The sequence below is a fragment of the Giraffa tippelskirchi genome, chromosome 6 (genome assembly GCF_054371585.1).
Source record: "Giraffa tippelskirchi isolate mGirTip1 chromosome 6, T2T-mGirTip1v1.2.pri, whole genome shotgun sequence".
NCBI lineage: Eukaryota > Metazoa > Chordata > Mammalia > Artiodactyla > Giraffidae > Giraffa > Giraffa tippelskirchi.
The window spans coordinates 98,882,991-98,895,954 of record NC_137280.1 but is presented as its reverse complement, the minus strand read 5'-3'; the positions used below and the strand labels follow the sequence as shown (position 1 = coordinate 98,895,954).

Here is a 12,964-nt window from a genome sequence, read left to right as displayed (position 1 = left end):
CAGCAGCAATACTGGAAGCCAGAAGACCAGGGAGGAATACCTTCCAATTACTGAGTTAAAATGATTCTCCACACAGAACTCTGCATCTACTAGATGGGCCAAACATAAAAATAAACACTTTTTCAGATGGGCAAAGTCTCAAAAAATTTATCTCAAGCAATCATTCTCAGGAAGCTCCTAAAGGGATAGGTACTACCAAAACAAGGGAACAATCCAAAAAGGAAGAAGTCATGGAAGCCAGTCTACAAGAGATCCTAACTTTAAAAAGTCAAAGGAATTTCCAGGAGGAAGGCAAAGGAAAGCTTATAACAATGCTATGGAGCAGAACTACAGGGCAGCAGCCCAAGCTAGAGCCGGAGAAGGTCAGAGGGCTCCAAGACGGATATACCCATGAAGAAAAAAAATTAACTAACCAATTATCGAGGTTTCACTAAGAGAAATAAGTTGTTTTGAGAGATATTTTATGGAGTTGCTAAGCTAAAGATTCCAAAGAAAATAAGGTGAACCAAAAAAGGAAAAAGAAAAACATAGGCAATTAACTCCAAGAGATTTTTAAGTACAATAAAACATAAAATATATTTAGTTCAGCAGTGAATGTTTATAATATAACAAAATAGTTAACGTTGATTATTTAAACTAACCAAAAATTGTAATATTGGAAGAATGAAAAAGAAAGGGAAGGGCATACATGAGTATGTGTATAGGTATGCATGCTTAAGACCTAAATCTTTACCAATACAGGAAACTGATGTCTAAAATGAATAAATTTTTTATAAAATAGTATATTCATATTATTTATAAATATAAAAACAAATACTCAAAGAAACACCAAACAATTAAAAAAGCAGGTGCATCCAGGATCAGGACTGGGTTGGAGGAATTTACTCTAAGTAAATTTCTGTCATAATATTATTGGGCTGGGGGCAAAAAATTTCACCTCATAAATTCAGAATCAGATTCACAAGTGAAGAGCATGCCAAGCTAGCCAGTCAGAAGTTCCAAGGGTCCAGGAGTCACTCAAGGAATACTATATACTGAGCAATGTAAATACAAGTGGTGCATTAACATGGGGTTTTACTGTCTGATGGTTAAACTATGTTCAGATATTTCTTTGAGAAAATTTAAAACGTGACTTTATTTTCTTGGGCTCCAAAATCACTGCAGATGGTGACTGCAGCCATGAAATTAAAAAGACGCTTGCTCCTTGGAAGAAAAGCTATGACAAACCTAGACAGCGTAGTCAAAGCTATGGTTTTTCCAAGAGTCATGTATGAACGTGAGAGTTGGACCACAAAGAAAGCTGAGTGCCGACGAATTGATGGTTTTGAACTGTGGTGTTGGAGAAGAGTCTTGAGAGTCCCTTGAACTGCAAGGAGATCAAACCAGTTCATCCTAAAGGAAATCAGTCCTGAATTTTCATTGGAAGGACTGATGCTGAAGCTCCAATACTTTGGCCACCTGATGTGAAAAACTGACTCAGGGGAAAAGACCCTGATGCTGGGAAAGATTGAAGGCAGGAGAAGGGGACGACAGAGAATGAGATGGTTGGATGGCATTACCAACTCGATGGGCCAGAGTTTCAACAAGCTCCAGGAGTTGGTGATGGACAGGGAAGGCTAGCATACTGTAGTCCATGAGGTCACAAAGAGTCGGAAATGGCTGAGCAACTGAAATGAACTGAAGTTATTCACAAATAATTTTATTATATTTCTGTATTCTATAAATGTATAGTATATATGTTTTATATTCTAATGTAATCAAGAATTAATAGAAATCAATATAAAACTAAATATCACTATCTGTGGGAATCCTATCACAATTCAACTTCACTCACCTTGCATTAATGTCACAATCTAGTTTCTTGCTATAAATAGAAAACTAAAAATCATGTTAACAGACCACAACAGGGTGGAAAAGCAGGCCAAAAAGTTGCAAAGAGCCTGCCATCCTAAAATGGAATCATAAACATCAAACAGTATAAACTGAAATGGCCCATAATCCCACACACTCTTAACACCAACTCTGCCACTCTAACTATCAGGATTACACTAAGGTATCTCTCTGGGGCGACTTGGGATAAAATGCTGTTGTGTCAAGGGATACTATATACTGGGTGACGGGAGTACAAGGAAGTAGATCCCTAGAGCTCTGGTTGTGTCCCCAAACATCTACGTTAAATTGTTGCCCCATTTCCCCATAAGGTCTGCTTAACAATCAGAAGGCCTAAAGAAGAAGAACGCTCAAATGGAAAAGAAATTCCATGGTACCTCAAAACCTCTTGTGTTCTTGAAATAAACTCCCACTACCAAAAAACGTACTTGAGTTCATTTACTCAGTTTTTTATCCACTCAGCATATAATGAGTATGTCAGAAAAGACTCTGTACACACACATACACAAATTTCGAATGTGAAAAATGGTAGGAAGGGAAAGTATGAGGTGTTATAGGGGATGTAAATAGAGAATCTAAACTATTTTTGCAAAATCAGACCATTCTTGCCATCTTAAAAAGCTCAAAATAATAATGAAATTTTCCTTTAAATTGGTAAACATTGATGTCAAAGAAATATGTGCTTAAATTACAGAGAAATGCCTAGGCAAATAATCTAAAACAGAAACATCTTTGTTAAAGGAAATAAAATTTCTTCAATTCAGTGACTATTTTTATTCATCACTCATTCATCAAATATTTATTGAATGCCTTCTGTGAATCAAACACCAGGAATAAAGCACTAAACAAGTTATACCATGGAACTTGGTCTTAAGTACCCTATGGAACTTAAAATCTACTAAAGTATACAGATATATTGGAGAAGGAAATGGCAACCCACTCCAGTACTCTTGCCTGGAAAATCCCATGGACGGAGGAGCCTGGTAGGCTATAGTCCATGGGGTCGCAAAGAGTCGGACACGACTGAGTGACTTCACTTCACTCACTTCATGCTTTATCACTGGAGAAGGAAATGGCAACCCACTCCAGTATTCTTGCCTGGAGAATCCCATGGACGGAGAAGCATGGCAGGCCATGGTCCATGGGGTCGCAGAGAGTCGGACACCGCTGAAGTGACTAAGCAAGCATACAGATACATAAGCAGCAATTAAACCCAAGAAATTAACTGTCATAATAGGAAAATACGGTTTCTATTGGAGCTTCAAAGACAGATGTGTCGTAGACATATAATTCCAAGGAATGTGCAAACATATGAACCAGAATATTCTAAAAAAACATCAAACTTCTAGTCTAATTCAGAGCCCACAGCTGGAGGAAAAATTAGAAAGACTGGAAAGAATAAACTGAAGGGTGAGGAAGGGTGAGAAGGAATTCTACCATTCTACCATGCCATTAAATCCTCAAAACAACTCTAAGATGGTAGGTACAATGGGTATTGGGACCATTTCTTCAGTATCCACTCCTCTACTCTGACATGTGTACATACACAGCATCTTTAATGATGACACGATACTTTTTCCCAAAGTTACACATACAGGAAACATTGGTAACAACTCTACAGGAGGCTGACGTGACAAGCTGAAAAGTTTGGACGTTGTTAAAAACAAAGGCGTGGGTGTCTGTGCCAAGTCACTTCAGTTGTGTCCGACTTTTTGCAACTCCATGAACCACAGCCCACCAGGCTCCTCTGTCCATGGGATTCTCCAGGCAACAACACTGGAGTGGGTTGCCATGCTCTCCTCCAGGGGGTCTTCCTCACCCAGGTACTGAACCTGCATCTCTTACATCCCATGGGGAGGGGTGTTTTACTACTAGTGCCACTCGCCACTCGGGAAGCAAAGGTGCTGGAACTCACATGTCTGAATTTGTATCTTAATTGTATCACTTACTGTGGGATCCTGGACAAGGTCCTTAACTTCTCTCTCTGCCTCCATTCCCTCATCTATGAAAGAGGAAAAATCAGACCTACTTTATAAAGCTATTGTGATAAATAAATGAATTAGCATGTGTAAAACACTTAAAACAGTGCCTGGCACAGAGCAATCCTCTATTAAGCAAAAGGGAGTCAAAGGAGATTTCTGAGTGCATTGATCAGAATATGGTTTAAGAAAGTCAATTTAGCAGAATGGTATAGAAGGGAATATACACAAGGTGGAAAAGTTATGGCAAGTTTTTATGAAAACCATTCAAAGTCTAAATGAGATGATGGCAGTGGGAAATGGAAAAGAACTAAGATACTGCAGAATCTGAATCGACACGATTTAACAAATGACCAAATGAAGCAACCAGAGTGAAGAAATAAAAGATGATTCTCTGACTTTCAACTTGGTAGACTAAGAGAACGGTAGTGTCAGGAACAGAAATAAGATTGTGTAAGCAAGAGTTTAGGAATCCTGTTGTTGTTTTTTTTTTTAATTTATTTAATTGGAGGATAATTGCTATGCAATGTTGTGCTGGCTTCTGCCACACATCAACGTGAATCAGCCACAGATACACACATGTGGCTGTTATGTTTTACATGGGGAGTTTTTTTTTTTTTAAACAAGTCTCTCCGAAAAGATAACTTAAAACTCAGCAAAATTTAGGACAATAATTATTACATTAGTAAGAAATAAGGTCCAAATTTCATAAGTTGAATATTAAAGCTATATTTTTATTAAACCATTTTCTTTCAATAAATATGGTTCTAAAAAACAAATCTAATACAACTTAGAGATAGAATAGCGAATCAACAACAAAATATCTGCATTTCCTATAACAAAACTAGATTCTTAGAACCAAATATTGATACCACAGAGCATTAACATGAAGTTTAACTTAAAATTCTCAGCTTCTACTTTAATAAGAAAGATAGGATCTCACAGAATTCTCTGTAAAGAATATCATAACCTTCTACTATTTCTAACACAAGAATAAAAGGTATAATTTAAGGAGGAGTGTTATTTTTTAAATAAAAAATCTTGTGAATAGACAAATGTTTAAAATCATATTTAAAAAACTTCTGAAATATGATTTTTATGAACACTGATAATATTAAGAAACCAGTCTTTAACAACTTCAGAAGTTCAAAATGCATCCTAAAATCAGAATACTGAAAGCGAAAAGATAACACAGCACTACAGATTGTTTTCCCTACAGAAATAGAAAGCTTTAGCAGTGAAGCCATTTCCTCCCTTTTCATTTAATACACATCTCACTTTTCCCCCAAAACATGTCTCCCTCAAAAAAAAAAACCATTAAGGTCACTAGTTATCTCCAACTTGACAAATCCAACAGATACTTTTCTGTTTCACATCTCACAAGGCCTGTCAGCAACCAGCTAACACAACAGTTCATCACTCCATCATTTTTTAAACACTTCCCGTTCTGAGCTTTCCCAACACCACACACCACTGGCCTTCTCCCTATGTCTCTGGCCATTCTTTCTTTGTAGACTTTCCTCTCCTATATTTGTACATTTTAGATTTCCTCAGGACAAAATCTGTTCTTTGCAATTCTCTGTCTACATACACCCCTATTCCTATATTATCTCATCTGTTCCCTTAGTTTTATTTATTTTTTTTAGTTTTGCTCAATTTTTTTTGTTTTTTTTAATTAGTTTATTTTTAACTTTACAATATTGTATGTTTTGCCATACACTGACATGAATCCACCATGGGTGTACATGTGTTCCCCTTCCAGAACCCCCCTCCCACCTCCCTCCCCACCCCATCCCTCCGGGTCATCCCGGTACACCAGCCCCGAGCACCCTGTATCATGTGTCGAACCTGGACTGGCGATTCATTTCACATATGATAATTTACATGCTTCACTGCCATTCTCCCATATCATCCCACCCTCGCCCTCTCCCATAGAGTCCATAATACTGTTCTATTTATCTGTGTCTCTTTTGATGTCTCGCATACAGGGTTATCTTTACCGACTAACTAAATACCATATATATGTGTTAGTATACTGTGTTAGTGTTTTTCTTTCTGGCTTACTTCACTCTGTATAATAGGCTCCAGTTTCATCTACCTCATTAGAACTGATTCTAATATATTCTTTTTAATGGCTGAGTAATATTCCATTGTGTATATGTACCACAGCTTCCTTATCCACTCATCTGCTGATGGGCATCTAGGCTGCTTCCATGTCCTGGCTATTATAAACAGTGCTGCGATGAACATTGGGGTACACGTGTCTCTTTCAATTCTGGCTTCCTCTGTTCCCTTAGTTTTAATATTGACCATTGACCATAAGCCCAAGTTCACTATCTCCAGGCCCAATCTCTTCCGTGAACTCTGAATTTACTTTATTAAACTATCAAATAAATCTCTCAATAGCAATTAAAACTAGACCAAATCTCCAAAACAGAACTTCTGATTCTCTTTGTTCTTAAAAGTAATTAATATGTTCATTCTAAAAACGTAGGCATTGTGCTATATACATTGACTCAACAATATGAACTTGAGGGAGAGAGATGATAAATTGTAAAAAGAACTATGAAGGATATAAACAGTGTGTTCTGATAAGAGAGTAGGGGAAAGGGCTGCTCCTTCTGATGAGGAGTTCAAGACAGGCCTCCACAGTATGATAGTCTTTCCCTGGAAAACAGCATCTTACCTAGCTGCTCCAGACAGAACCTAGGCATTTGTTCCCCACAAACAACCCATCATGTGGCTTACAAGGTTCTAACTCTAAAATACACCTTGAAGTTGAAGAGTGCTCTCAAGCAAGCAAAGGAGAGAGATGTGGACAAGTAATGGCAGCTGTGATACATGTCACAGAAGGAAATACAGAAAGCTATGTAAGAAAACTAAAGTGAAATCTAACTTAGACAGGGAGAAATCAGAATAGGCTTCCTGGAGAAAGAATAATCAGGATAAGCCCAGATGATCACAAGAAGCTAAACAAAAAGCTATGTAAAATTATGCCCAAAACAAAGAACACAGCATGGCACATCCCAGAACCTAAAACGAATCCAAGGTGATAAAATCATAGAAAAGGGAAAGGGCTAGATTAAGACAAGGCCAGAAAAAAGCAACAAGTTACCAAAGATTAATGAGATCAGATCATGTCAAAGGACACAGAAGTCAACTTAAGAAGTCTTCCTCTGGCCAAATATGGGGCCAATTTGACTGTAATGGATTAAAACACATCCAAGAGGTGATACTAAAAAATGATAATTAAAATGGAAACATTTATCTAACTCAGTATAAATTATTCTAAAAAGTGATACACAAACTTTGGTGCTGACTTTCCTGTGGTGAAAGAAGAATTTGTAATGGAAGAATAGGCTGGAAAAAAAAAAAAAAAAGAATAGGCTGAAACCAACTAATCAATCTTAGCACCACTAAAAATGGGACAACCAGACACTATGCAGGCAATACAAAGTACACTGCAAAATCTGTTGAATATTTTAAATCAAAAAAAGAAAAAACCCTGAACCCAAATCTAGTCAAGTATCTAACCATCAGTTTTCAGAAAAGAGAGAGTAAGTTGTAGCAGTGATTCTCAAACTCGAGCACTCAGAATCACCTGGAGGGTCTGGTTAAAATATAGACTGCTGGGAACCAGTGAATTAAAGGAAACCATTAGAGATCAAACAGTCAAAAAGAGAATGTGGGAAATTTCATAGAAAAAATGACCCATTTCAAAAACAAAAATGTTTTTAAGAGGGAGGGAGGCTGCTATAGAACAAAAATTAGTTAAGGCACATAATTACAAATTCAATATGCAGACTGATTTAAAAACCTACTATAAAAAGACATCCTGAGAAAATCTGAATATAGCCTAAGAATAGATAATATTAATAGATATACAAATAATAAATATACAATATTAATAGGTAATAAAACAGATAATAATAGAATAACAACTATGTTAAAAATAACCTTATTTTAAAAAATTAAGAACTCGAGGCTACAGATTTCACAAAAGCCACATCACCACAAGCCACATTAAGGAGTTTGGTCCTAAACTGAATGGTTTTATACATAAGCATGAAATCATCATAGTAACAACTTCTGGTTGTGAAAGCCATGTGCTAAGCACTGCATTAAGTGCTCAACATGACTTACCTCTTTGAATCCTTAAAATACCTGTGTTGTGGAGATTTTAAATTCTACATCATTTTGCCTGCTGATCATGATCTGAATTAGCATTTTTTTTTAAAGGACGAATGTTGAAAACAGTTTGCAGCAAGGCAACAGTGATGACAGAAAAACCAATTAAGAGTTTGTTACTCCTGCTACAGACAGTGTAAGAACAAATGTTCATGCATTAGGAATAAAATGAAAATACAGAAACTGCTTAAACAAAACATGAATTATGTCCTACAGACACTTACCTTTAAATAGTCTTCTTCATGAAATTAGACTTCTTTCAAGAATTTTTTTAAGACTTAGTTTATTAACACAACACAGTTTATTGTTACCTTCACTAATATACCTCATGACAATGCCGCACAGTTGCTATTATTAACACCATTTTTAGATGAAGAGAATTTTTTTAAATATTTATTTATTTGTGCTTCCCTGGTGGCTCAGAACGTAAAATAATCTGTCTATAATTCAGGATACCCAAGTTCAATCCCTGGGTGAAGATTCCCTGAAGAAGGAAATGGCAACCCACTCCAGTACTCTTGCCTGGAGAATCCCATGGACAGAGGAGCTTGGCGGATTACAGTCCATGGGGTCGCAAAGAGTCAGACACAACTAAGTAACTAACACACACATACACACATTTATTTATTTGGCTGTGCCAGGTCTTAGTTGAGGCATATAGGATCATCGATTTTTGTTGCAGCATGTAGGATTTTTAGCTGAGGCATGTGGGATCTAATTCCCTGACCAGGGATCAAACCCAGGCCCCCTGCATTGGGAGGGTGGAGTCTTACCCACTGGACCACCAGGGAAGTCCTGAAAATTTTATTTACTCATTTGCTAATTTTTATAATTTTATTTATTTTCAGCTGCGCTGAGTCTTCCCTGCTGAATGGGCTTTTCTCTAGTTGCAGTGAGCAGGAGTTCCTCTCTAGAAGTGCACAGGTTTCTATTGTGGTGGCTTCTCCTGTTGCAAAGCACAGGGTTTAGGGCTCCAGGCTTCAGCAGTTGCGGCTCCTGGACTCTAGAACACAGGCTCAATAGTTGTGTCACACAGGCTTAGCTGCTCCACAGCATGTGGCATTTTCCCAGATGAGGGATTGAACTGTGTCTCCTGCATTGGCAGGTAAGATTCTTTACTACTGAGCCACCAGTGAAGCCTCTGAGAATTTTATTTTTAAAGCAATTATTTTATGTGTACTAAAGTTACTGAACTTACACTGAATTCTTACTTCCACTGAAAAGTGTCCTGATGGAGAAAATATAAAGAGTATCTTCCCCTAGAAAGCAGTCTTTCCCAAATTCTTTAAAAGATGAAAACAAATTACTGTTTCACTTCTATAAATCATTACAATAATATTCTTCTTGTGATACGCTACATTCATCTTGACCTCTGGAAGCTTAGACAGGACAAGCACCAGAAACCTGTCAGGTAAGGAACTTAAGACTAAAAGGAAGTGGGTAATCCTCGACCATATTTTTCAATGGAGGAACTATGAAAGGAATATTGAAAAGCTCCTAAGGCTTCTGTCTCAAGTCTTTCCTATCCTTTCCTGGCTTATCACCATTGGACCTTGTATATTGCTTACTCTAGGAACTGACTCTTAAAGGCTGAGCTATAGTTAGCTGCCAATGGCTAACTGTGTCCAAGCCTGATTTAACAACTTAAGCTGACTAAAACAAAACAAAACCAAAAAAGGATTCTAGAAAGGAAAGCATTGTATACTGATACAAAAACTAAATTTTAGTCTATTCAAAAAACTGAGCTACATAAAAATATGCTAAACATTGTTTATTATTTGGGAAAGGCAAATTAAAACCACAAGATACCACTATACCCATTAGCATGGGAAACGAATCTAAAGAGAGTGGATGTATGTATATGTATAACATTCACTTTGCTGTACACCTGAAATTAACACTAACACTGTAAATCAACTATACTCCAAGGGGAAAAAAAAAATTTAAGATTCTAAAATGGTTAACAAAGCAAATTTTATGTTAGGTATTTTTTACAACACAAAAAATTTTTTTTTAATTTAAAAAACCAGACTAATGGGACTTCACTAGTGGTCCAGTGTCCAAGACTCTAAATTCCCAATACAGGGGGCCCTGGTTCAATCCCTGGTCAGGTTGCTAGATCCCACATGCCGCAACTAAGATCCAGTGAAACCAAGTAAATAAATTAATTAAAAAAAAACACAACAGACTAATGATATCTGGTTTTGAAGAGAATCTGGAGCAACTGTAACCTTCACACATTACTAGTGGGATTATGAATAGTACAATTACTTTGGAAAAGTTTGGCAATTTTTTTTAAAGTTAAGCATATGACCCAGCAACCCCACTCCAAGAGAAATGAAAATGCATTTCCACATAAAGATCTGTTCACAAACGTTCACCAGCAGCACTGTTCATTACAGCCCAAATCTGAAAAGAACCCAAACGTCTGCCAACCAGTGAATGAATAAACAAATTGTGGTATATTATTCAGCACACGCACCCCACCCCCGCCAAAAAAAACTGAAGGAACTACAGAAAAAATGCAACAACTTGGATGAATCTCAAAATCACTCTGAGTTAAAGTAGCCAGACACAGAAGCCTATAAACAGTATGATTACATTTACATGAAATTCTAAAAAAATCAAAACTTCTGTCATTAAACAGAAAGCAGGTCAGTGATTGCCCTAGGTGAGGAGGTGTTAAGGAATGATACCAAAGGGGCATGAGGAAATTTTGGGGGTGATGAAGTGTTCTAAAAATTCACTGGGGTTGTGGGTACACAACTGTGTGTGTGTGTATATATATATATATATGCACATATGAAACAAAATTCGTATGTGCTTAAAATGGCTCAATTTCATTGTAAATTGTAGCTCAATGAAATTGTTTAAAAAAAAAAGACTTAGATTGATCAAATTCTCAAGTTGCTAGGTATATGTATGACATTACTCAGTTTTCATTTTCTCACATGCACACTTCTACATTTTTTAAAGTAGTACCTTCCATATTGCACTGCAGTTATTGTGCTTACACATCATTCTTACACACAAAAAAGGATCATGTAGTTATCTATACTGCTACTTGCCCTATCTCACATGGTTGTTGTGAAACATCACATGAGATAACTGATGAGAAAGTGCTTTGGCAACTCTAAAGTAGCATTACACAACCATATTGTAGATTAACATTTTTTAAAAAAATAGACTTTTTTTCACAATTACTTGAAATGCTTGGAAATCTAGATACCTCAAAGTAAATCTTTGCCTAGAAATAGAAAGCCTATTCAAATATCACCGTTTTAATATACCTCCTAAACTTGCTTTCTACTGACCCTTGATTTACTGGATGGCTCAATGTAGTACTATCTAGACTGTTTCATTTTTCACAAGAAAAGCACTAAAGAAATCTTTAAAGAAAGTCATTAGATAAGCATGGCAAGACACTTACTTCCCAGTAGAAAAAAACAAAAGCTAGATAACTGTCTTTACTAAGTACTGTTTCAAGATGTTCACCTCTGAGATTTTGTTTCCTCTAAAAGTCACTGAAATTTCTTTCCATTTAATACTTCAATTTCACATATTACAGAATGTTTAGTAACGGGGCTTGCATTCGTGAGAGAGGGTGAATAATCTTAAAGTTAGCAAAACCTTTTAAACCAGTGGGGTACAGTCATTTCAGAATGTGACTGTCGCAAAATTCAACAGATTCTCATTTTTTCCTAGTACTACTGTACAAGTGGGCTCTTTGCTATCCTACCAGGTTTGAGTGATATTTGACATTCAGCCTACTTACATTCACAAGTTTCCACACTGCAACAAGTATAAAGGCGGTCTGAAACACATAATCTCTTCATCAAATGCAGTTTCGAAACTAAACTTTATCTAGAATTCAGGTTTATATTACAGGGTCTTACAATCTTAAAGTTTTGTTTTTTTTTTTTAACCAGCAACAGGTACTGTAACAAAAAAATAACCAAGCCTGTAATACCACAAAAAAAATCTTGGTATCATTGTCAGTTTTTATAGACTTGTACTTAGTAACAGTTCCAACGGGATGGTCAATTCTAGGGCCATGCTTCACTTGACTCAGCGCAGCTTCATTCTAGTCAGTAACAAGCACAACCTCTTAGGTTTCACATTTCTCCTTCGACAATATTCAGGCCACTAGGTCCGGTATCGGCACACCTCTAATTTAGATTTACAAGAAATCTGAAAGAACGGCAGCTTGCCGGCACGCTCCTCCAGCCTTGTCTACACTCCGAAGGCTGGCCAAAACGTGCTGCTCTCTCCACAACAGCAACCAAGCTGGAACGGAGCACCCAGAGGACGACCGGCCGCGGGGAGGAGGGGAGAACTTTTCGGCCCGAAGGACGGCGGTTGAGGTCCAATCCAGCCCGTGCCCAACTCTACGCGTCGCCAGGCAGGCGTGTGGACCCAAAGCTCAGGCCGCGATGCTCCGCCTGGAGTGGCAGGGCCGCGCGTGGCCGCCGAGCAAGACGTAAACAAACCGCCCCGGACGAGGGGCTAAGGGGCGAGCGTGGGGGAGGGGGGAGACGACCGCGCTCGCACCCTCCGGCGCTGGTCTGCAGCTGCCCTGCCCCTCCCGACCGAGGCCCTGATCCCGGTCCCAGGGCGACGCTACTGCGCGAGCGTGAACTTCGAGACAGCCTCAGCGCCTCTGGGAGCCGGAGCCCACTAGGCCATCGGCTCCGCGCCCCTCGCCCTGCGGCGACCTACCTGAACGCGCAATCCGGGTCCCTCGCGTCCCGACCGGGCGCGCCCAGGCCGTTCCTCTTGCTGAAGAGCTTCTGGAACAGGGTAGGGGCCATGGTGGCCACGGCCAGGCCGGGGTCGCTCCTCAGGGCACTCGCCAGGCCCCCGCTCCTAGAGCTGCCCCGCCACCCCCATAGGCGCCTCAGTCATAT

At 38.4% G+C, this 12,964-nt stretch overlaps 1 protein-coding gene across 6 annotated transcripts in view; it reads right to left on the bottom strand.

Moving 5' to 3' along the window:
* Positions 1-12,964, bottom strand: part of FNIP1 (folliculin interacting protein 1) — a 112,618-nt gene extending 99,654 nt beyond the window's left edge. For 4 of the 6 annotated variants that reach the window (XM_081500232.1, XM_081500233.1, XM_081500234.1 and 1 more), the window contains exon 1: positions 12,777-12,964. In XM_081500232.1, the coding sequence (XP_081356358.1) occupies positions 12,777-12,868 (92 nt within the window). In that variant the 5' untranslated portion in view covers positions 12,869-12,964. Of the gene's footprint in view, positions 1-11,832; positions 12,554-12,776 lie in introns of those variants that run through there. The other 2 variants (XM_081500236.1, XM_081500237.1) reach the window with 2 other exon arrangements.